Raw genomic sequence first — 25,889 nt, 5'->3', positions numbered from 1 at the left:
CTGCTGCTTTTTTGTATCAGGCTGATTTGAACAATAGGGGGCACCCCATGCCGTTTTTCCCCCCATTTTTTTGTTAAAATGGAAACAGCCTGGGAGCCCCCTTTAAAGGGGGAACCCCACGCATATTTTTGTCAAAAATTTGAAGAAAAAACGGCATGGGGCTCCCCCTATTTTTCAAATCAGCCTGATACAAAAAAGCAGCAGCAGCCTGCCATTACTGACCTGGGATAGGCCACTGTTAGGGGGCTATTCCAGCGCAACAATAACAGCCTGCAGCCGCCCCACTACCTGACCATCTATAGACGGTCAGGTACTGGTTTGTACCCAGCTCTTCCCGGCACCCCTGGTGGCGGTGGGTACCGGGGTAATTGTATGGGCGTTAGTGTGAATTTGCCAAAAAAATTAAGGCAAACACTAAGGCCAGCCCTCGTTGTCATGTAGCCGGCACCACTACTATGGCAAACTATGAAGAGTGTCGCAAAAAAATAAATAATCACACCATTTTCAGAAAATTTTATTGGACAAAAAACGCAGACACACCCTCGTTGACCATTTTATTTGTTAGAAATGTCGGTCATCAATGTAATCCTTCGAATCCAAAGCAGTCCACAGCAGGCACGGTCCTGGAATACAAAAATAACACAAACACACAAAAAAGGGCACACAGCCACAGGGGAGGACATGCTCGTTGTCTAGGGGGGGGACATGCTCGTTGTCTAGGGGGGGGACATGCTCGTTGTCTAGGGGGGGACATGCTCGTTGTCTAGGTGGGGGTACATTCTCGTTGTCTAGGTGGGGGTACATGCTCGTTGTCTAGGGGGGGCATGCTCGTTGTCTAGGTGGGGGGACATGCTCGTTGTCTAGGGGGGGGCATGCTCGTTGTCTAGGTGGGGGGACATGCTCGTTGTCTAGGGGGGGCATGCTCTTTGTCTAGGGGGGGACATGCTCGTTGTCTAGGGGGGGCATGCTCGTTGTCTGGGGGCGGACATGCCCGTTGTCTGGGGGGGACATGCTCGTTGTCTAGGGGAGGACATGCTCGTTGTCTGGGGGGGGCATGCTCGTTGTCTAGGGGAGGACATGCTCGTTGTCTAGGAGGGCATGCTCGTTGTCTGGGTGGGGCATGCTCGTTGTCTAGGGGAGGACATGCTCGTTGTCTAGGAGGGCATGCTCGTTGTCTGGGGGGGGGACATGCTCGTTGTCTGGGGGGGACATGCTCGTTGTCTAGGGGAGGACATGCTCGTTGTCTGGGGGGGGCATGCTCGTTGTCTAGGGGAGGACATGCACGTTGTCTGGGGGGGGCATGCTCGTTGTCTGGGGGGGGCATGCTCGTTGTCTAGGGGAGGACATGCTCGTTGTCTAGGAGGGCATGCTCGTTGTCTGGGGGGGGACATGCTCGTTGTCTGGGGGGGACATGCTCGTTGTCTAGGGGAGACATGCTTGTTGTCTAGGGGGGGGACATGCTCGTTGTCTAGGGGGAGTGGAATATGCCCCCCAATTATATATATAAATATACATTGGTGCCAGTGGATGCGTTGAAGGTATGAGCAGTGGCGTGGCCAGGGGGTGTGGTTAGGGGGCGTGGCTAGGGTGTGGCTTCTGTGGGTAAAAAAATCGCCGTGGCGCGCTTTGCGCACCGCTATTTTGTCACTCTTTCTCCTCCACAAAAGTTGGGAGGTATGAAGACATAATCATCTTACTGGAGTGTTTTACTGTTTTGAATCCAAAAAGCCAGCTGTGTATAAAATGCTTATTCCAATTCCTAGGGTAACTGGGTGTGTCAGACTAGAACAGTGAAGCCATTGTAAGTGCTATATTACTTCATCAATGAATCATTTTATTGTTTTAAAATCTTTATTTTTCCTCTAATTTAAATCATACAAAAGCATGCAGCATACAATCACCTTATTATCCATAACAGTAATTATTTTCTATTTAGAACAAAAATTAAAGTGAATTGTATTAGTAGGAAGCCTGGCCTGACTCAGATGGCATGAGGCTGTGTGTCTCCGCTACTTTCCTGGAATTATTCTGTCCATTCATAGGCCTTGCACCTCTGCAGGACTCTACCCTGGACACTGAAAAGATTATGCTAGTCATTGCTACTTGCCAAGCAAAGCTTACTGTGTTCATCTCCAAATTGACAATTAATGTCTCAGGAATAATTGCGACAAAATTTGGGAGTGTACTGCTGATGTGGAGAAGTGATTGGACGAGGTGAAGGATTTTTGGCTCTAATGCCATAAAGAGATTGCAACATTAAGATAAAACTTTGCAAGATGGAGCAGAGGATGCTGAGACCAGAAGTGGGCGTTGCCCCGGAAGAAGCCATACAGGGCGAAACCCAGGGTCGGACGAGAATGTGTAGCTGGCGTCCCATATTGGAGTTTGTGCTGGAGGAGTGTGAATTGCTCTATTTTGTGAGTGACATATTGTAAGAGAAAGACACACGGAAGCAGAAGAATTGGGAGCGCGGATCACACACTGAAGGGGACCCCAAGCTGTGCAGGGGCTTTATCACCCAGTGCTCCTTGCACATAGAGCTTATGCCTTCTCAGTTAGTCACCGAGCACTCATATGTGGCATTCATTGTCGGTTTTCTCTCTGGGAAAGCCCTGGCCTCGGCTACCCCACTATGGGACAGAGGTTATCCAGTCACAGCTACCTGTAAGGCATTCCTGACTGAATTCCGGTCCATGTTTGAGGAACCCGCATGAGCCTCCTCAGCTGAAATGGTGCTGCTGAACTTCCGCCAAGGGGACTCGTCCATAGGCGAGTATACTGTCAAGTTCTGTACCCTGGCTTCTGAGCTCTCTTGTATTGACGTGGCCCTGTCCGCAACATTTCAAAAAAGACTGTCATCTCAGGTCAAAGACGCATTGGCCGCCCATGACCTGCCGGCTACTCTGAGTGGTCTCATCACCCTTGCCACTCGGATACACGTTCATGTAACATTCTGAAGAGTTGCATCATGAGCAGCCACAGACCCAGCTTCCACGTCTACCTTGCTTGGCTCTGGTTTTCCAAAGACCACTCCAGCCGCCCAGTCTGAAGAGGATCGTATGCAAGTGGACAAGGTCCATCTCTCCACCAAGAAACGTTCTAGATGTTGCAGGGAGAATCTGTGCCTGTACTGCGCCAGTCCTAAGCACTTCATTGAGGCTTGTCCTGTAAACGCCAGCACCTAGGGTTCTTGGGAGAAGCGTTCCAAGGTGTGAATACAACTTCTCAACACCTGACAGTTCCTTTGCTCCTCAGTGTTTGTACCCCCACTCCAATGCAAGTTTCTGCATTCCCTGGCTCTGCAGGGAACTTTGTGGATGTCGCTCTGGTCTCCCGGCATTGCATTCTGGTGGCTCTCCAGAAGCCTCTGGCCATATCTTTAGTCAGTGGACAAATCTTGTCTGAGCTAGTTCGGTACCGCACTGAACCAGTCTCTCTTCAAATGAAAACGCAAGAACAAAAAAGGGCTGTGTCGGGAAGTGGTTAAAAGGAACAGCTAACATCGTTTCAGTGATTGCTCCATTAACACAGGTGTGGGTGTTGATGAGGACAGGGCCGGAGATCAATCTGTCATGATTAAGTAAGAATCACACCACTGGACACTTTAAAAGGAGGCTGAAGCTTGGCAGCATTGTTTCTTTTCTGTTAACCATGGTTATCTCTAAAGTAACACGTGCAGCCATCATTGGGGATCTGGCTACCAGCAGTGCAGAGCTTGCTCAGGAATGGCAGCAGGCAGGTGTGAGTGAGGTGGAGACTCTTGGAGCAAGGCCTGGTGTCAAGGAGGGCAGAAGCCACTTCTCTCCAGAAAATGCATGAGGGAGAGGCTGATATTCTGCAAAATGTACAGGGACTGGAATGCGGAGGACTGGACTGAAGTCATTTTCTCTGATGAATCCCCATTTCTGATTGTTTGAAACATATGGAAAACAGCTTGTTTGGAAAAGACAAGGTGAGCGATACTACCAGTCTTGTCTCATGCCAACTGTAAAGAATCCTGCAACCATTCATGTGTGGCGTTGCTTCTCAGCCAAGGGAATCGGCTCTCTCACAGTCTTGCCTAAAAACACATCCATGAATAAAGAATGGTACCAGAATGTCCTCCAAGAGCAACTTCTCCCAAACGTCCAGGGAACAAAACAGAGATTTTGGGTCCATGGCCTGGAAACTCCCCAGATCTTAATCGCATTGAGAACTCGTGGTCAATCATCAAGAGGCAGGTGGACAAACAGAAACCAACAAATTGTGACAAAATGCTAGCATTGATTGTGCAAGAATGGACTGGTATCAGTCAGGATTTGGTCCAGAAGTTGATTGAGAGCTGCCAGGGAGAATTGCAGAGGTCCTGAAGAAGAATGGTCAACACTGCAAATATTAACTTGCTGCATTAACTCATTCTAACTGTCAATAAAAGCTTTTGTTACTCATAATATGATTGCACTTGTATTTCTGTATGTGATAAAAAAACATCTGAAAAACGCACATAAAAACCAGAGGGCAACAGATCATGTGAAAATATAATATTTGTGTCATTCTCAAAACGTTTGGCCATGACTGTAAACCAAGCACACTGACACATACTGGTGTGTGCCCCCTCTGTCAGGATCTGATCTTCTTTTGGCTTCGTAAGCCCTTGTTTTCATGGAAAATATGTTTTGGGAATGGGAAAAAAAAACTTTTGTCTTGTATCATCTTTAAAGACAGAACTTGATTCATCTCGCTCAGGTTTTATTCCACCTTCATCAGGGCTATCTCTTCCAATGTAGCAGAGGCCTTGGGTACTGGTATATCTGTGCCATAGTGGATGGGACAAATTGCTGAGTGACGATGGGGGTATGAAATCGAATGCTGTGATTGGAAATTCTACCCTTTCACATTGCATGAGCAAAAGTAATAGTCGTCACTATGGCTCTTATGTTCTCACCATACCATAGGTATCCCATAATGGTAAGCTTTATTTTTACCCTTGAACCAGATCCTTAACACAACATTTGCACACTTTATAAGGCGCCTGAACTTTATCTTGATCTCCAACTTTTAGTCTGAAGTATGCATAGTATACCTATAGTATACCTTATAGCTTTATGGCAAGTCTAGGATTTTTTCAATAATTTTTTGTTTTCCACATAGCAAAATACATGGAAATTATATAAAAATAATCAAACAGCTGTGAAGAGCACTACATGTTTTACATTTATATCACACAGACCTACACACAGGAGAAAACAATAAATAAACAGTAAAATGTGTACACAGAAGGGGTACCTATGTACATTTTGATGGCAGAAATATGCCTTACCCAAGCACAACACCCAGAACAAAAATGTAAAAAAATTAAAAAAAACTACTACATAGAGTTAATAAATACAATTAACACTTATGGAGCCTGCTCCTCATGCTCATTTGCATACAGTTCTTCATCCTGGTGGTAGATGCCCTTTAAAGCTTGGTCAGTGAAAGACTGACATTTTCCACCAGTTTTCTATCAGTTTTCTTTCAGAGTTTGTTTAGTGTCTCTTGGTCCAATGGCATTGCATGACATGCATCTCAGAGTGGAATGCGCTTTGATGTGTTCTCATAGACTTGTATAGGTAATTTTTCACAAGTGTCCCTTGCAAAAGTAGAGTTTCACACGCAAAAAAAAAACATTTGTGCGTGAAAAGCACAGAAATTGTGTGTGAAAATGGCTCATATGAAAAACATTTTAGAGTCTCACGGGTTCACTTAAGCTAGGAAAGTAGAACTCACCCTTACTGTCCATGTGCCTGAGGTATAGTGCATACACATTTGAAATCATCTTCCATCAAAATCAAGCATGATAAACCAGTGGTATACACTCAGATTCAAGTGTGACTGTGGTAGTTAAATGGATTATCTGTGGCCTCCATCCTTCTAAATTCAAATTAGCAAAATTATGCTGATGAGCCAAAAGAGCCCTGAGGGGCATTACCAGGGACCTTCCATGCTGCAGATTCCCAGTGCACAAAGAACACTTCCCCCCTCCCATTGTGTCCTGACACTTCCATACCTCCCAACATTTGTGAAAGGGAAAGGGGGAGCCCCTAAGCCACACCCCCAATCACTCCCTGACCACGCCCCACATTTTAGCCATATTATAATAATAAAAATCATCTCAATAAAAAAAATAATAAAAAATTATCCTCATTGGGATTTGCACCCAGAACCTGCAGTGTCCATTTACAATAATGACACAGCGCCTCAACCCACTGAGCTATAACCTCTGTGATTATCTAGGTGTAGAATTTTGGTAACTAAGAACTATGACTACTGTTACACTGTGACACAGATTTAATGCCTTGGTATATAGGGAGGGATCTTCTCAGAAATTATTGAGACTATTATTATTATTATGGAGATTATTATTATTATTATTATTGAGATGATTATTATTATTTTTACTATTATTAATAATCATCTCCATAATAATAAAAATAATAAAATTTATAATAATAATAATAATAATAATAGTCTCAATAATTACAATAATAATCTCTGAGAAGATTCCTCTCTATATATCAGTGCATTAGTCTGTGTCACAGTGTAAATGGCAGATAACACTTCTTAGTTACCAGAAAGCTCTGTATCACTGGACTTATAGCTCAGTTGGTTAAGGCTCTTGTCTACAGTGCAGAGGGTCCCAGGTTCGAATCTCAGCCTGGGCAAAACTTTAGTTAATTTAATTAAATAAAGAGCTTGTGTCTGGGGAAGCGCTGGAGACCATATATGGACAGATGGGGATCTGAGTCTGATGACGTGTCCCTGCTCTCTCAGCTAAGACGACACAAGGATTCCCTGCCCGATGTCTGCTCTGGGGAAGCCTAGGAGATGCAGTGACCATATATGGACAGATGCTGATCTGAAGCTGATGACGTGGTCCCTGCTCTCCGCTAAGCCTGACACTTCTCTGAAAAGGATTCCCTCCCGATGTCTGTAGAAGCCATTCTGTACTATCAGTTTTGGCTTTCAAAGTATTTACTATGGGGACACAGCGCCGGGACACAGCGGGACCTGGGGGGAAAATCCGTGACAATCTGACAGCTGCCCGTGACGCGGGGCAGAGGTAAGAAAAACAGGAAAGTCCCGTCAAAATCGGGACGGTTGGGAGCTATGCACTTCCTCTGCTGCAGTGAGATTACATCAGGTAGAGGGAATCAGTTGTAACTGAGTAACGGGGAAAGGGAGACCGTGTAACAGCCTGTACAGCTATAGCACGGATGGGCTCTGGTAGAGCCCTTCTTGCTTATTAGCATAGTTTTATGATCATTTTACAGTTTATATTAGAAGGAAAGAGGCCATGGATAACAAATATAAGAAGATTATCACACTCATTGTGTCTGGATCTATGAGCAAGTGTCCCTGGTTTATCATGTTTGATTTTGATAGTAGATTTCCTTAAGTCTATGCTGCTCCAGCTTCTGTAGTAGGAGCCAGTGGGGGGAATTCATTAAAGTTTCCCTGCAGGCTCTCTGGCACCTGTATCTTCTAAGAGTCTCCAGCAACTTACTATACACGGGCTCATTCTCCACCAGGTCAGACCTGTTTAGACCTTGTCTGATCTGGTAGATGGAGTTATCTGCTATAGTCTCCACTGTTTTTCCCATGGAGACTTTAGTAGAGGAAACAGGTCAGACGTTCATGCTTCTGCCCCCCCCCACCCCCCACTGCCTGTCCCATTCCCCACCTCCTCTGCTCAAAAATTGCCATACTGAATCTCCCCCTCATTTAGTTTTACTATTTGGATTTTTTCAAGGGTTAACATGCAAATCTATAGTGTTTTGTTATATACATTCTGTTTATTAGTTTTGTATCTGTATAGACCTGTAGAAAGTGTATATGAAGACTGAGCGATATTTCTGATTGTATGTCTCTAACTAAAGAGAAGCTAATCATTTTTTGCAGCTATAGTAGAAATTGTTTTGAAGAGAGAAACCAGACCTGTTTACCAGAAAATAAAAGACAGTCTGACAGGTCCTGTCCGGAAAAGTGTTTACCACTTTACAACTTTCCATAGCATATTATGGAATATTATTATCTGTGGGAGAATGCTTTGCCATTGTGATGAAATTTAGGTTGTGTAAAGAGAACAATGCCATTCTCTAGTGTCTTGCAGTTAGGGAACAGAGCTTTAAAAATTGATTGTAGAGGGACAGACACCATGGATAACAAATATAAGAAGATTGCCACAGTCACTGTGCCCGGATTTATGAGTAAGGGTCTTTGGTTCATGAGTTTTATGGTAGATTTCCTTTAAGAACTTAGTACTTAGTACACATTAGTATGAGAACAGCAGTTATTGCTCAAAATTTTGAAATTAAATGTGAACATTTAACTATTTTAATGTTTTAATTGCAGGAGGTGACTATGAGAACCTGGGTAATTCTACTTTTAACTCTGGTCTTAATTTTGGTCATAAAAGTAGATGGTCAAAGACGCAGACCTCGGCCTACAGTAGTCCGTCCCCTTAAGAAACCAACCCCACCTCCACCAGAACCTGTAGAACCCACAGAGCTGCCTCCGCCGCTTCCACCTGGACCGCCATCAATTTTTCCTGATTGCCCTCTTGAATGCTTCTGTCCGCCTGATTTTCCATCCACAATTTATTGTGATAGTCGGAATTTACGCAAAGTGCCAAATCTACCCTCTCGTGCCAGGTATGTTTATCTGCAAAATAACTTCCTTGAGGATCTAACAGAAGATGCCTTCAAAAATGCCAGTGAGATCCAATGGATCAACCTTGATAACAACCGCATTAAAAAGGTAGACAAAAAAATTCTGGAGAAAATGGGTAACCTGACATATCTTTATATGGAGAAAAACCAGTTAAAGGAAGTACCAACTTATCTGCCTCCAAGCCTGGAGCAACTTCGTCTGAGCCGCAATCAGATTTCTAAAATTCCTGCTGGTGTCTTCAACAAAATGGACGATCTGATCTTGTTGGACTTGCATCACAATAAGTTAAGTGATAACGTTTTTAACAAGAATACATTTAAAGGTCTGAAGAATCTCATTCAACTTAACTTGGCGCACAATATATTAAGGAAAATGCCTCCTACTGTACCAGATTCCATAAATCAACTATTTCTTGATAGGAATAATATAGAAGAAATTCCCACAAACTACTTTAGAGATCTCCCCAATTTAGCTTTTCTAAGGCTCAATTATAACCAGCTCTCAGAAAAAGGACTTTCTAAAAATACCTTTAACATTTCCAGTCTCTTGGTTCTTCAATTAGCCCATAACCGATTCACAACAGTACCAATTATCAGCCCCCAGCTGGAGCACCTCTATATGAATGACAACATAATCGAAAGTAAGTCTGATTTGTGCAATTATTTTATTTTACATATTAAGATCATGTATGTTATGTGTACTGGTGGTGCTATAAGGGTTTTTTGACACACTTTCTTCTTGTTGTTTATTAAAGACTTTTCATTACAGCATAACTGTATGACAGGGGCGCTAGCTACCAGAGGGCAGGGGGAGCAGGTGCTCTGGGTCCCCGGGCTTTCAGGGGCCCAGTGAGGAGCATTGCCTTTCAGAGCCAGACCTATAGTAGTGCACAGGGGCACAGGTTTCGGTGGGCTGCTTCCTGTCAGGCCGATGCTCAGGCATAAGACCGGCAGGAGTAGAAGTGCTCTGCCCCTGTGCAGAGGCTTCAGTGATTGGTCTGTATGTTCTGTGAAGTCCGTGGCAGTGGCCAAGCAAAGGATCCTCCGCTAATGCAGTGTTTTCTCCATGTGGCAACCCCTGAGGTGTCTGTAAGATGAATCTCTGGGTGATGGATGGGGAAGCCCATGGTGGTAAGCAGCCATATCCATGGATCAGATGGAGGCAACGTTGTGCAAATCAACTTTCAGTTCTTTATTGAACAGCAGGCAACGGCCAAATGATTTACAGCAGATTCTCAAGCTGGAAGAGTCATGAAGACCCAGTCCACAGGAAGGTTGTATACAGCCTGGTAGTAAGTTTAGGCTGGGCTGGAGCAGATGGAACTGAGTCCGGGTGGTGGATCTAAGTTCTCGGCTTAAGTCTCCAGACTTGCCCTGGGTGCTGGGCAGTAGGCCTGAGGCACCTGAAGTTCCTGGAATTAGGACAGTGGCTGTAGTAGACAGACCATGAGGTCTGGTTCTGTCTGCAGACTCTAGAAAAAGACTGACTCCAAGATGTGACAATGTGCTTCTGCCCAGCAGGGGATTATATACTCCCCTGGTAAGGTGGTAGCACCTCTCCAATCACCTTGCAGCTTGGTTTACAAGAACATCATTGGATAATCACATATTGCAATGTTAACTGTTGCCTTACCAGGCAGAAGCTACAGCTGCAATTGCTCAGTATATTCCAAGACACTCCTAGGGAGATGATCAGTCCCCCTAACAGCCCCCCAGGCCCATTTGCATGCAAACAAACAGTTCTAAATGTAGTAAGCTCACTGGTCTTCTCGCATGAAGGTGAAGTCATCCCAAAGGATCCCTCCTGGATAAGAGGAAACAAACTTGAACACGCTTTATCTTGATCCAGCGACAGAACAAAAATCACCAAGCTTGTTAGGAACAATGACTCATGCTTTATTTAACCCCTTAGCGCTCTCTGTCCGATATATCAGACACGGAGCGCAGTGACTTAGCGGTCAGTTTCCAATATATCGGAAGCAGAGCTGATGCCGGTTCAGCTCAAGATCTGAGATGAACCGGCATTGGGATACATGGGGTGCCAGCTGTAACTAATAGCCGAACAACCCGCAGAATAAAAGTAAATAATTATTGAACCCGCACAATGAATGCCGTTAAAAACTGTTAAAAACCCGCCAAAAGTTATGATTTTACCTATTCAATCCCACAAAAATTGCCATAAAAGGTGATAAAAAAACATATGTAATCCAAAATGATACTGTTGCAAAGTACAACATGTCCCACAAAAAAACAAGCCATCAACCAGCTCCATAGCCAAAAAATGTAAAATGTTATGCCTCTTGGAAGACAGCAATGCAAAAATGATAGATTTTTCCCACATTAGGATTTTTCTTGAAAAATTTAGTAAAATGCAAGAAAAAATATTCATGTATTGTATTCCCGTAATCGTACTGACCCATAGAATAAAGATAACATGATTATTAGGCTACACGGTGAACACCCCAAAAAAAAAAAGGTGAAAAATCCAGTACATATATGATGCTTTTCTACTACTGCCCTCGAAAAAAGTTCCTAAATTTTCAACATCTTATCATCCAACATTTACCACTAAAATGAAGTACAACATGTGGGGGAAAAAACTATCTCAGAATCGCTTTGATAAGTAACAGTCTTCAAAAGTTATAACCATAAAAAGCGACGCAAGTCAGAATACAAAAAATGGGTCTGAGCCTTCAGCTATAAAATGGTTGCGTCCTTGAGGGGTTAAGGACCATCTTTCCAACATTCTCCATTTAGTGACCGCTTTAAAATGAGCAACACGTTTCTAACACACAATGTGTCTTTCGTCATGCTTATAACACACTGTGTGACCCAAACACTTATAACTACTAAAAAGGAGCTGCCCTGATTGGAGCCTATACTCGGACTGGATGACAATCATCCTATAATTCTAACTCTGTATTCATACTACCATTAAAAACCACAACCTTTTATCTAGAATTTGTACAACATTCTATAACACTGTATGTATTTTCCATATCTTAAGTTCAAGCAGCCTATTTCCACATATGGGATAAACTAACCAATACGTTCTATTCCCATTCTTTTTTATTATTCAGTTTCTATGGTACAAATCGATATTTGTGAACATAGACCAAAGCACAAGGGCTCTACATCGGTTTGCTGGGTTGAAAAACCACTCACATGTGTCGAGAGCCCCGCGTCCTGTTACTATGGGGCAACAGACTCCACGCACTTGCAGTAGTACCGAACCCAGCACATGCCGAACTTTATTTTTATGATTTAACCCTGCTGGGAATCTTGTACCCAGATGAAAGTTCCAGAAGGCTCCTCACTCCCTTAAAATTGCCTCCTCTTATTGGATTAGGTACATGTTCTATGGCAAATACCTCTACATAATCAGTTCTCCCCTGATGTCAATCGAAGAAGTGTTTGGCTACATTAGAGATATGTTTGTTTTGATTTCCAAGTTCTTGTTCTGTTTTAGATCTCTTCAACAACTTTGTATCATTTAAATGCTCCAAAAATCTCCTCCAGCGGCAGGGAGTTCCACAGTCTCACTGCTCTTACAGTAAAGAACCTTTGTCTATGTTGATGGTAGAATCGCCTCTCCTCTAGGCATAGGGGATGCCCCCTTGTCCTCGCCACAGGCCTAGATCTTTGGAGAGATCCTCGTACTGTCCGTTCAGGTGTTTGTACATTGTAATGAGGTCTCCCCTCAGTCGTCTTTTTTCAAAACTGAATAATCCCAAATTTTGTAATCTTTCATTGTATTCTAATCCCCCCATTCCCCTAATAATAATCTTGGTGGCTCTCCTCTGCACCCATTCCAGTTCTACTATGTCCTTTTGATACACTGGTGCTTCAAACTGTACACAATATTCCATGTGTGTTCTGACCAGGGATTTGTAGAAGGGCAAAACTATGTCTTTATCATGAGAATCAATTCCTCCCTTGATACATCCCATAATTTTATTTGCTTTAGCAGCAGCCGCCTGGCCCTGTTCACTAAAATTAAGTTTACCATCCACCAATACCACCTTTTTGTTTTCATGGCCCAAGTGCATAACTTTACAATTATCTACATTAAACCTCATCAACCATTTCTCTGCCCATCCCTCAAGCTTCCACAAATCCCTCTGTAATGCTAAACTATCGACCTCAGTATTTATTACTTTACACAGCATAGTATCATCTGCAAATATTGAAACTTGACTCTGTAAACCCACTACAAGGTCATTAATAAAAAAATATTAAAAAGAAGTGGCCCCAATACTGACCCCTGTGGCACTCCACTTGTAATGTCAACCCAATATGAGAATAACAACATGAGGAGAGAAAAAGAACTGGACCACACATCCACACATCACACATTGATCTACTGCCGCTAGGCTACATTATATCACGAACTCGAGGTTCTTAGTTACATTTTGATCAAATTGTATAAGCCCACCAACCACTACAAGGTGACCTCTTTTTGGTGGGTCCCTACGCTATTGTGTGCAGCATCACATGGCGTCCACCACCGCTGCAGCACAGCGCCGGCAGGGACCAAGACCCGGTTGCCCCCCAGCACCCGTACTGGCAGGCATAGCCCCCATGGCTCCAGGCCCGGGTCCCCACCAGCACCGCACAACAGAAGCAGCGAACGCCATGCAACACCGCACCATGTGAACAGGAAAAAGGCTCACCATGTGTGAACAGGTGTTGAATACTCACTGTTCCATGTAGTCTCAGGCGCTAGCTGAGAAGAAGTAGGCGGTCCCTATATGCAGTCTCCTGCTAATTTAAAAGCACCTGGGTTGAATGGGGTGGAGTGCTGGTACCAGGCAAAAAACAAAATAAATGAAGGGATAGAATATACTAAACCAACATGAGGAGAGAAAAAGAACTGGACCGCACATCCACACATCACACAATGATCTACTGCCTCTAGGCTACATTATGTTTAAAAATTGGATTTAGGCTGCACACCTTGATCAAGTATTCAATGCAGGTGCTCTGGAGAGGGTCCCAATCCCATATAGTGTAAGAAAATCTTGGACTCCAGTCACACTGTATAGGTTGCAGGGAATTTTTTATTGATACAAACTATTATACGTGACGTATCGGTTAACAATAGACCTTTATCAAACTCTGTGGAGTATAGTACAAAAAAGAAGTGCATCAGGAATGTTATATAAACACCAAAAAAGCTATTTACATATATACAAACGAGTCACAAATATTTTGCGATATTGACATCAAAATGCGGTAAAATAAAGAGGGAGCAAGCTCCAAAATAGGTATTATAGTACAACATTTGCAGTTGTCATGGAGTAACAAGCAATGCTAAAGACAAGTAATGGCTATAGATACAATGGTCTTTATAGGTTCATGAAAGGCATATCTGGTCCAATCTTAAAGTAAACACCTGTGGGAAATACAATGCAAAGGAAAGAGGTCAGCTTACCAGTCTGTAAAATGGTATCAGTGAAGGGAGGTATGCATATAGCAATGTAGCGCTGCCCTGAAGGAATAGCGGTCTGTGCCGCTTAGTGGAGTGTGGCACTGGTCTCCTCCTGCTGGCGGCGGCTATTTAAAGTCCAAGCCGTCATTGTGGGAGTGTACTTCCAGTATTGTGCCAGCAACTTCCGGTATAGGACCGGAAGTTGTCATAGTTGCGCTCCATTTGCTGGTACGCAAGCGCGGACATGCGCAGTAGTCTCTGAGGTATCCGGAATTGCGGTAACCGCGTTCCAGGTATGGAACGCAAAAAAAAATATAGTACAGAGTGGGAGAAGGTACCGGGTTGTAGATCATATCGGGGCATGGTGTAAAAATGAAAGAGAAAAATTATGGTGAATGTTGGGCATCGATGATGGCTGTGGGTATAGAATGGATTTTGAGGCATAATGTACATGAAGGGGAAAGAGATAATGATGAAGAATAAAAATTAATAGAAAATTAAGGTAGATGAAAGGAAAATTATAAAAATAAAAATAAAGAAAAGATGAAAAATTGTAATGTGTGAATCCAGTAAGATTTGTAATGTGTGAATCCAGTAAGATTCACGCTTCTTTAATAGTACAACTCGATCCCCTCCTCTCCTTGGCATTTCAACGTGTTCGATAATTTAAGTTGATTTATGGAATGTCTAGCTTCTAGGAAATTAGCAGGTATGGGGAGTAACGTGTTGTTAAGGCGAATAGTGGACTTGTGCTTACATATCCGATCGCGGATGCGCTGGGTAGTTTCCCCTATGTATGCCAGGCCACATGGGCATTTGATGAGGTAAACACAGTAATCAGTGTCACACGTGTAGTAGCCTTTGATGGGGTAACGTTTACCTGATAGTGGATGTGTGAATGAGTCTCCTCTCTGAATGTTAGTGCATTGAGCACAGTGTAAGCATGGGAATGTACCCCTTTTGGGTGTCCGCAGAAACGATTGTCTAGAAGTTTTGGAAGTAGTCCCTATGTCGGCTTTAACTAATTTATCTTTCAAGTTGGGGGGCCTCTTGAAACATGGGAGGAATAGTTGCTGGAATTCTGTAACGGATGGGTGACCTTTGTGTAAGATGGACCAATGTTTCCTAATGGATTGATGGATTTTATAGGCAAACGGGTGGTATGAGTGTACAAATGGAATACGTGGTTGCTTGTGCCGTTGTTGACGTGACTGTCTCGATTTGTACTGGTCTAGGGTGTTGTGCGGATAACCCCTATTAACAAACTTTAGTCTTCATTTCTTCTAATCTAGCATCGACAAGTTCTGGTCTACTGACAATGCGTTCAACCCTGTTGTATTGGGAAAAAGGTAGGGAACGTTTGGTGGATTCAAGATGGTAGCTGGAAAAGTGAAGCAAGTTATTACGGTCTGTGGGTTTTGTATATATATCGGACCATAAAGTGCCGTCCTCACTTTTAATGACAAGTGTGTCAAGGAACTGAATTTTCGTGAGGTCGTGATGGATGGTGAATTGCAATTCTGGGCGATTAGAGTTAAGGTATGTCAAAAACTCTAAGAGTGAATTCTCCGGGCCCCTCCATATGCAGAACACATCATCAATATATCTTTTCCAAATTTGGCAATGTTGGATGAACAAAGGATTATGGTAAATGAAGGTTTCTTCAAAATCGGCCATATATGTGTTCGCATATGGAGGGGCCACGTTGGAACCCATGGCAGTACCCTGCCTTTGGACGTAGTAATTATCTTGAAACATGAAAAAGTTTTCAGTCAGTACTAACTTGAGTAGATCTATAATGAATTCTATTTCGAGTTGTGGATATTTGTGGGATTCAAGTAATTTTTGTACTGCTCTGATGCCTAGGTCGTGTTTAATGGAAGTGTATAGGCTGTTTACATCAAATGTAACCAAAATGGTGTCAGGATCAATTTTGTGGATGTCTTTGATAAGTTTCAGAAATTCGGATGTGTCGTGGAGGAAGGATGTAGTAGTTTTAACTAGTGGAGTGAGGATTTTTTCTAGGAGGATGGAGAGTGGTGAGAGGATGGAATCTGAGGAAGCTACAATAGGGCGCCCTGGAGGGTTGGTTAGGTTTTTGTGGATTTTGGGTAATGTATAAATGACCGGAGTAATGGGAATAGTTTTGGTCAGGAAGGTGCGTACATCCCAGTCGATAATGCCCAATGCATTGTATTTTTGTTTTTTGTATGGCAGTAGCAATTCTGCCAGTGGGATTTCTCTCAAGTTTGTGGTAGATAGTAGTGTCACTGAGTTGGGACAGATTTCATTAATGTACTTGTTCTTATCCTGAATCACCACCGCACCCCCCTTATCTGCCGGTTTGATGATTTCCTTATTGGACATAAGGTGAAGTAGGGCTGTTTTGTCAGTACTAGAAAAGTTGTTAGATGCATGCATTCTATTGGTGTTGATGTTGTGTCTGAATTGGGTAACGTCTCTCTCAACAAGGGAGATAAAGGTTTCGACTGCATGTGAATTTTTGGGAGGCATGTATGTGCTCTTATTTCTAAGGCCAAAATTTCTAAGATTGATGGGATGCGTCTGGTTCACAGGGTTCACCGGGTTTCTGGGATTCTCTGTGTATGTAGTATCAGAAAAATGGGCTTTGAGTCTTAAGTTTCTATAAAACCTTTGCAAATCCATGTCTAGGGAAAAGGTATCATATTTAAGACGGACAAAAGGATAGACCTTTCTGGAGGAGAAGGAGTTCAGCAGGACTGAGGGATATGGAAGAGATGTTTACTATGAGTGACGAGTCCCTATCGGGGAGCTGGTGTATGATGGGTGAAGGGTCCCTACCTGGGATCGAGTTCCCATTGTTGGTGGTTGATCTAGGTTGTTTTCTCTTGCCCCTCCTCGTCTTCCTCTTGGTTGACGTCCTCGATTTGTACCTAAAAAAACAGAAGCCTGCTGTTCTTGGTATTCCCCTTCCATACTGGAAGCTGAAGAGGTGGCGAGTGATCTGTATCTTCGTCGTCGTGCATTGTATAGCTGAAAATTGTCTTGCCATTATAGACTTATAGCTAGGCTACATTATGTCACGAACTCGAGGCTCTTAGTTACATTTTGATCAAATTGTATAAGCCCACCAACCACTTCAAGGTGACCTCTTTTTGGTGGGTCCCTACGCTATTGTGTGCAGCATCACATTGCGTCCACCACCGCTGCAGCACAGCGCCGGCAGGGACCAAGACCCGGTTGCCCCCCAGCACCCGTACTGGCAGGCATAGCCCCCATGGCTCCAGGCCCGGGTCCCCACCAGCACCGCACAACAGAAGCAGCGAACACCATGCAACACCGCACCATGTGAACAGGAAAAAGTCTCACCATGTGTGAACAGGTGTTGAATACAGGTTTTTTTTCTCTCCCCATGTTGGTCCAATATGAGAATATGTCATTAATGATGACCCTCTGTTTTCTATCACTAAGCAAATTACTTACCCAAATACACAGATTTTCTCCTAGTCCTAGCAGTCCCATTTTATGTACCAACCTTTTATGCGGAATGGTGTCAAATGCCTTTGAAAAGTCCAGATATACAAAATCCACAGTTGATTGGTTTCCTCGTAGAAACCAGAAATCAAATAAGTCTGACAAGACCGATCTCTCATAAACCGATGCTGACGCTGGGTTATGTACAGTGAGATACTCCAGGATAGCATCTCTAACAAACCCCTCAAATATTTTCCCCAACACAGAAGTTAGACTTACAGGTCTGTAGTTTCCAGGATCGCTTTTCATCCTTTTTTGTATATTGGGACCACATTTGCTATGCGTCAGTCCTGTGGAACATAACCAGTCCTTAGGGAATCTTCAAATATTAAAGGTAACGGTCTGTCTATCACGGTCCATAGTTCATGCAGAACCCGGGGTTATATGCCATCTGGCCCTGGTGATTTATCTATCTTAGTGGTTGAGAGGCGGCGCCGTACCTCTTCCTAGGTTAAACTGTTGACATTCCAAAGAGAATTTACATCATTCCTCATTGTATCTTCCAGCAGGGTATTTTCCTCGGTAAAGACAGTCCCTAAAGCGACATTCAGTAGATTGGCCCTTTTCTCATCTCTTCCACTATGACCCCCATGTTATTCCCACACTCTCCGTTTTTAGTTTCTTATCATTTATATACTTAAAAAATAATTTTATTTTTGCTCTTCCTGGTGATCAGGGACGGACTGGCCATAAGACCCACCGGGAGAAATCCCGGTGGGCCGTTTGCTGTACTGGCGGGAACCGTGAAAAATTAAAAACACATGAAACTCACCTTTCCAACACCCCAACGCTGCGCCACTACTTGATCCAGTCCGGCCGTGGTGACAGCTCCGTACGGGCCGGCGTCGCACAGACCATGACGTTGGCAAGCGGCTGACGTCATGGCACGTACTTTTGGATTTGTTTTGCACAAAAGTATTTGGTGATAATATATCCCCCAATGTTCTAGCCCTGGTTGACACAAATGAAATGCCTTCTGATATGATCTTTTTTAAGATAGGCTCATGGTTTAGGATGGGCAGATGTTTCTTTATAATGTCGGTAATGGCATAGAATTGAGCACTATATTGAGTGCTAAATGTAACTTTAGATTTTTGTTCTAAGCATTTAGGTTTAGATTCCAGGTATGTTGAGAGTGGTTTGCTATTTACAATTCCGATAGCTCTCTTGCAAGAATTTTTAGTATAGCCCCTCGATCTGAGCCTGCGGGTAATGGTTTTACATTCTTGCATATAATGAGAATCTAATGTGCACAACCTCCTGGCTCTTATGTACTCTCCAATTGGGAGATTTTTAATGGTATGTGGAGCGTGGCAACTAGTTGCATGTAATAAGGTGTTGCCAGATGTTTTTTTGCGAAACAGTGAGGTTTGCACCTTATGATTGATTGTGTCGCCAGTCAGAAGGATATCAAGAAAAGCTATTTGTTCCCTATAATAATCATGGGTGAATTTAAGATTGAAGGGGTTGGCATTAATGTATTCAATAAAGGGGACGACTGCCTCCTGGTCCGAATCCAGACCAGGAGACAGTCGTCTATGTACCTTCCATACCAGGAAATATTGGATACATGTGGGTTATCAGGATTGAATAGAAATTGCTCTTCCCATAATGCCAAATACAAATTTGCTAGGGAGGGGGAGAAACTAGCCCCCATGGGACACCCTAGTTTTTGAATGCAAAATTTGTTGTTGAACATAAAAAAGTTATTAGACAGTAAATAAGAAAGAACCGAAATGATGTAATCCTGTAACGTAACATGATAATTGTTCTATTTCTGTAAGTGGTATTGTAATGCCACAGATGCCAGATTATGCGGGATAGAGGTGTATAATGCGGTGACATCGCATGTCAGCCACCCAAAGGTGTCTAACCAATCAAAATTTTGCATGGTATTAAGCACCGATTTAGAATCCTGGATAAAACCAGGTAACCTGTGAACTAGTGGCTGTAGGTGTTTGTCTAGCCATCCACCCAACTTTTCATTTAAAGATCCAACACTGGATACAATTGGTCTAAATGGGGGAGGAAACCCTTTCTTATGTGATTTGGGGAGAGCATAAAAAGAATGTATAACCGAATCAGTGGGAAAAAGATACTCTGCTGTGTTTGTGTCAAGTATGCCTAGGTGTATTCCCTCATTTAGAAGTGACTTAAGACAAGCAGCAATTTTTTCAGTAGGATCTTTGGACAGTTTCAGCATATTCTCCACTTCTCGTTGGTACAGTTCTTTGTCGAGGACAATAACCGACCCTCCTTTGTCGGCCTGGCGTATGGAGATGTTCGGATTTCTTTTGAGTTGTGCGATTGCCCTTTGTTCAGATTTAGTTAAGTTCTGCGTTGTGGATGTACTAATAGAATGATTGGATAGTATTTTTCTCAACGCTTTCTTGAAACATATCCATCTCATTTGTGCGGGCACTGATAGGATAAAAGGAAGGATTTTTTGTGGAGACAAGGTGAGAGGTGTTAAGTATAGTATCGTATTCTTGATTTGTCTAGATCCAAGAGGTTAAGAAGAGTAGAATGTTCGTTGAGAGAATTCCTAGAGCTAAATTTCTCCTGGCCCCTGCTGTTAACTAGGGGAATGGGAAGATGTGTATCCGATATCGGTTCATCAGATTGTTCCTTGAAAAAATGTTTTTTGACAGTCAAGAGTCTTATAAATTTATTCATATATCTTTAATTGTCTGGTACAAGTCCATATTACTAGTCGGAGAGAAACGTAACTTTTTTTGTGTCCATGCTTTTTTTTGACTACATGTAATTTTTTAACTTGGAAATATTAAATTTTTGATCATGTCTTAACAGTTTTTCTTTCTTTATACTTTTTGGATGCTGGATTCCCCATCGTTTGCAAAATATTTTTTCCTTTCTTACAAATATGTCTTGGGTTCTTGGGTTCTGGGGATTTCCGTGCACCTGGCAGTGTGACTGCCGTGAACTTCCATTATCTCCAGGAGGGGACAGCCGTTACCGCTTGTGTTTTTCTTTTGCTCTTATCTATTATAGTAGTTATATTGCTGTACATAGGGGACAGTATTATAGTAATTATATTCTTGTACATAGGGGGCAGTATTATAGTAATTATATTCTTGTAGATAGGAGCAGTATTATAGTAGTTATATTCTTGTACATAGGGGACGGTATTATAGTAGTTATATTCCTGTACATAAGGGACGGTATTATAGTAGTTATATTCTTGTACATAGGGGCAGTATTATAGTAGTTATATTCTTGTACATAGGGGACAGTATTATAGTAGTTATATTCCTGTACATAAGGGCAGTATTATAGTAGTTATATTCTTGTACATAGGGGGTAGTATTATAGTAGGTATATTCCTGTACATAGGGGGAAATATTATAGTAGTTATATTCTTGTACAATGGGGGCAGTATTATAGTTGTTATATTCTTGTACATAGGGGGCAGTATTCTAGTAGTTATATTCTTGAACATAGGGGGCAGTATTACAGTACATTTTACTTAGGGGCAGTATTATAGTAGTTACATTCTTGTTTAGAGAAGGTATTGTAGTATGTTTTTAGTGTACATATATGGCAGTATTAAGTTGTTTGCTCTTAAAATAGAAGTGTTATTCCTTTACAAGGAGGCAGTATAAGTCTCTTTTTCTGCAGTGTACATGTTGATTTAGACCATCTATAAACAGTTGTTATGGAGTTTAGTAACTCCACCCACATCACAAGGCCACACCCACTTGTTTTGACCCCACCCACAGAATGGGTCCACTTTTACAGTTTTTTCCAGGGCCACTTTAAATTCCCAGTCCGCCCCTGCTGGTGATATAGAAAACCCAACAATTATATCCCTTGCAAGAAGTTGCCACAAATAAAAAGAATTATGTCAAAGATGTGGAACAGATGAACAATTGTTGAACCAAAGAGCAAAAATTCCACCACATTACAATCATATGTGAAATGTTGAAAGTAGATGCATCAGTCCTTACTAGAGATGAGCGAGCACTAAAATGCTTGGGTACTCGTTATTCGAGACGAACTTTTCCCGATGCTCGAGTGCTCGTCTCGAATAACGAGCCCCATTGAAGTCAATGGGAGACTCAAGCTTTTTTCAAGGGGACCAAGGCTCTGCACAAGGAAGCTTGGCCAAACACCTGGGAACCTCAGAAAAGGATGGAAACACCACGGAAATGGACAGGAAACAGCAGGGGCAGCATGCATGGATGCCTCTGAGGCTGCTTAATCGCACCATTATGCCAAAATTATGGGCAACAGCATGGCCATGACAGAGTGACAGAATGAAGCTAGATAGCATCTAAAACATCCAATAATTGACCCTGACACTATAGGGGACGGCATGCAGAGGCAGCGGCAGCAGCGGCAGGCTAGAGAGTGGCATGGCGACATACCCTAAATGGACTCAGGCTTCAAACCAATGGGTGGCAGAGAGGAACCAAAGGAGGTGAGCAAGAAGCGCTCAAATAATATCGGTACATGATAAAAGTTTGCCAGTATATTTTGTGGATTACACAGCAGGGTGGCGACAAAGTTAACATGGAAGCCATGAAAACAACCCAAAATTCTGCCTGACACAGCTCGTTTGATAAGGGGACCATGTATGGAGGCAGTGAACTAGTAGTAGATTAAAGGTGCTGCAGTTAAAACTATGTTAGTTGGATCTTGGCATGGAGCTGGCGCTCCGCTTCCAGGCGAGCTTTCGCCAATCCAAGCCCCTGTCTCTAGGCTACTCCCCAAACAGCACTTCTAAGAACCTTTTGTATAAGATCAAGTGTAGTAGCGTTCTTATAAGTTTAGGATATGGCGGGTGAGGGGAATGTAAACAGATGCGCAAGAAGCGCTGAAATAATATTGGTAAATGATAAAAGTTTGCCAGTATATTTTGTGGATTACACAGCAGGGTGGCGACAAAGTTAACAAGTTTGTTGTGGAAGCCATGAAAACAACCCAAAATTCTGCCTGACACAGCTCGTTTGATAAGGGGACCATGTATGGAGGCAGTGAACTAGTAGTAGATTAAAGGTGCTGCAGTTAAAACTATGTTAGTTGGATCTTGGCATGGAGCTGGCGCTCCGCTTCCAGGCGAGCTTTCGCCAATCCAAGCCCCTGCCTCTAGGCTACTCCCCAAACAGCACTTCTAAGAACCTTTTGTATAAGATCAAGTGTAGTAGCGTTCTTATAAGTTTAGGATATGGCGGGTGAGGGGAATGTAAACAGATGCGCAAGAAGCGCTGAAATAATATCGGTAAATGATAAAAGTTTGCCAGTATATTTTGTGGATTACACAGCAGGGTGGCGACAAAGTTAACAAGTTTGATGTGGAATGGCTTGTAATAGCTCTTGGGCGGTGTGCCTTTTATCGCCTAGGCTCAGCAGTTTGAGCACCGCCTGCTGTCGCTTAGCGACGGCACTGCTGCTGTGCCTAGAGCTACCGACTGATGGCGCCATGGCCACGGATGGTAATTCGGAGGAGGAGGAGGTGGAGGAGGGGTGGGAGGAGGAGGAGGTATAGTAGGCCTTTGAGACCTGGACCGAGGTAGGCCCCGCAATCCTCTGCGTCGGCAGTATATGACCAGCCCCAGGGTCAGACTCGGTCCCAGCCTGCACCAAGTTAAGTGTAGTAGCGTTCTTATAAGTTTGGGATATGGCAGGTGAGGGGAATGTAAACAGATGCGCAAGAAGCGCTGAAATAATATCCATAAATGGTAAAAGTTTGCCAGTATATTTTGTGGATAACACAGCAGGGTGGCGACAAAGTTAACAACTTTGATGTGGAATCCATGAAAACAACCAAAATTTCTGCCTGACACACCTCGTTTGATAAGGGGACGATGTATGGAGGCAGCTATATGGACGACTTTTGGAGGTAGCAATGGAGACAACGTGTGGAGGCTGCTATGGAGACAATTTAATTTGGATAGTGCCTGTATGTGGCAGTCCAAAAAAGTTTTCAAACCAGAGGAGCAGGTAGGTGGCCCTCCAGAAAAATGAAATAGATCGAGTGCCTGTATGTGGCAGTCCAAAAAAGTTTTCAAACCAGAGGAGCAGGTAGGTGGCCCTCCAGAAAAATTGAATAGATTGAGTGCCTGTATGTGGCACTCCCAAAAATTGTTTAAAACAGAGGACCGGGTAGGTGGCCCTCCAGAAAAATTAAATGCATAAAGTACTATAGCTAGAGCCAGTGGGCCCTGTCAAAAAATAGCCAGTTTTCTCTGCTTTAGTGTACAAAGAGGAGGAGAAGGAGGAAAATGAGGAGGAGGAGGAGTGGATAAATTATTCAGGTTGAGCTTCCTTCACCTGGTGGAGATTGGAAATTATGAGAAATCCAGGCTTTATTCATCTTAATAAGCGTCAGCCTGTCAGCGCTGTTGGTCGACAGGCGTGTACGCTTATCGGTGATGATGCCACCAGCTGCACTGAAAACCCGCTCGGACAACACGCTAGCGGCAGGGCAGGCAAGAACCTCCAAGGCGTACAGCGCCAGTTCGTGCCACATGTCCAGCTTTGAAACCCAGTAGTTGTAGGGAGCTGTGTGATCATTTAGGACGATGGTATGGTCAGCTACGTACTCCCTCACCATCTTTCTGTAAAGATCAGCCCTACTCTGCCGAGACTGGGGACAGGTGACAGTGTCTTGCTGGGGTGACATAAAGCTGGCAAAAGCCTTGTAAAGCGTACCCTTGCCAGTGCTGGACAAGCTGCCTGCTCGCCTACTCTCCCTCGCTACTTGTCCCGCAGAACTACACACTCTGCCGCTAGCGCTGTCAGAAGGGAAATAGTGTTTCAGCTTGTGCAGCAGGGCCTGCTGGTATTCATGCATTCTCACACTCCTTTCCTCTCCAGGGATGAGAGTGGAAAAATTTTGCTTGTACCGTGGGTCCAGGAGAGTGAATACCCAGTAATCGGTGCTGGAATAAATTCTTTGAACGCGAGGGTCACGGGATAGGCAGCCTAGCATGAAATCTGCCATATGCGCCAGAGTACCAACGTGTAAGAATTCACTCCCCTCACTGGCCTGACTGTCCATTTCCTCCTCCTCCAACTCCTCCAACTCCTCTTCTTCTGCCCATACACGCTGAACAGTGAAGGACTCAACAATGGTCCCCTCTTGTGTCTCGCCAACATTCTCTTCCTCTTCCTCCTCATCCTCCTCCACCTCCACCTCCTCCGATATGCGCTGAGAAACAGACCTAAGGGTGCTTTGGCTATCAACAAGGGAATCTTCTTCCCCCGTCTCTTGTGACGAGCGCAAAGCTTCCGACTTCATGCTGATCAGAGAGTTTTTCAACAGGCCAAGCAGCGGGATGGTGAGGCTGATGATGGTGGCATCGCCACTGACCATCTGTGTTGACTCCTCAAAGTTACTCAGCACCTGACAGATATCAGACATCCACGTCCACTCCTCATTGTAGACTTGAGGAAGCTGACTGACCTGACTACCAGTTCTGGTGGAAGTTGACATCTGGCAGTCTACAATCGCTCTGCGCTGCTGGTAAACTCTGGATAACATGGTTAATGTTGACTTCCACCTCGTGGGCACGTCGCACAACAGTCGGTGAGCGGGCAGTTGGAGGCGGCGCTGCGCTGCCCTGAGAGTGGCAGCATCTGTGCTGGACTTCCTGAAATGCGCACAGATGCGGCACACCTTCGTGAGCAAATCAGACAGATTGGGGTATGTCTTGAGGAAACGCTGAACTATGAGATTTAACACATGGGCCAGGCATGGCACATGTGTCAGTCTGCCGAGTTGCAGAGCCGCCACCAGGTTACGGCCGTTGTCACACACAACCATGCCTGGCTTCAGGTTCAGCGGTGCCAGCCACAGATCAGTCTGCGCCGTGATGCCCTGTAATAGCTCTTGGGCGGTGTGCCTTTTATCGCCTAGGCTCAGCAGTTTGAGCACCGCCTGCTGTCGCTTAGCGACGGCACTGCTGCTGTGCCTAGAGCTACCGACTGATGGCGCCATGCCCACGGATGGTAGTTCGGAGGAGGAGGTGGAGGAGGGGTGGGAGGAGGAGGAGGCATAGTAGGCCTGAAAGACCTGGACCGAGGTAGGCCCCGCAATCCTCGGCGTCGGCAGTATATGACCAGCCGCAGGGTCAGACTCGGTCCCAGCCTCCACCAAGTTAACCCAATGTGCCGTCAGCGATATATAGTGGCCCTGCCCGGCAGCACTCGTCCACGTGTCCGTGGTCAGGTGGACCTTGTCAGAAACGGCGTTGGTCAGGGCACGGATGATGTTGTCTGACACGTGC

General features: G+C 44.0%; 1 protein-coding gene across 1 annotated transcript in view; it reads left to right on the top strand.

Annotated features, from left to right (window-relative positions):
* Positions 1-25,889, top strand: part of PRELP (proline and arginine rich end leucine rich repeat protein) — an 82,229-nt gene that overhangs the window by 18,968 nt on the left and 37,372 nt on the right. Inside the window, exon 2 of the mRNA XM_072137313.1 lies at positions 8,374-9,331. Coding sequence (XP_071993414.1) covers positions 8,383-9,331 — 949 coding nt within the window. The 5' untranslated portion in view covers positions 8,374-8,382. The remainder of the gene's footprint in view (positions 1-8,373; positions 9,332-25,889) is intronic.

The sequence above is a fragment of the Engystomops pustulosus genome, chromosome 2 (genome assembly GCF_040894005.1).
Source record: "Engystomops pustulosus chromosome 2, aEngPut4.maternal, whole genome shotgun sequence".
Lineage (NCBI taxonomy): Eukaryota > Metazoa > Chordata > Amphibia > Anura > Leptodactylidae > Engystomops > Engystomops pustulosus.
Note: the sequence above shows the minus strand (reverse complement) of the source record. Positions and strands in the feature narration are given on the sequence as shown.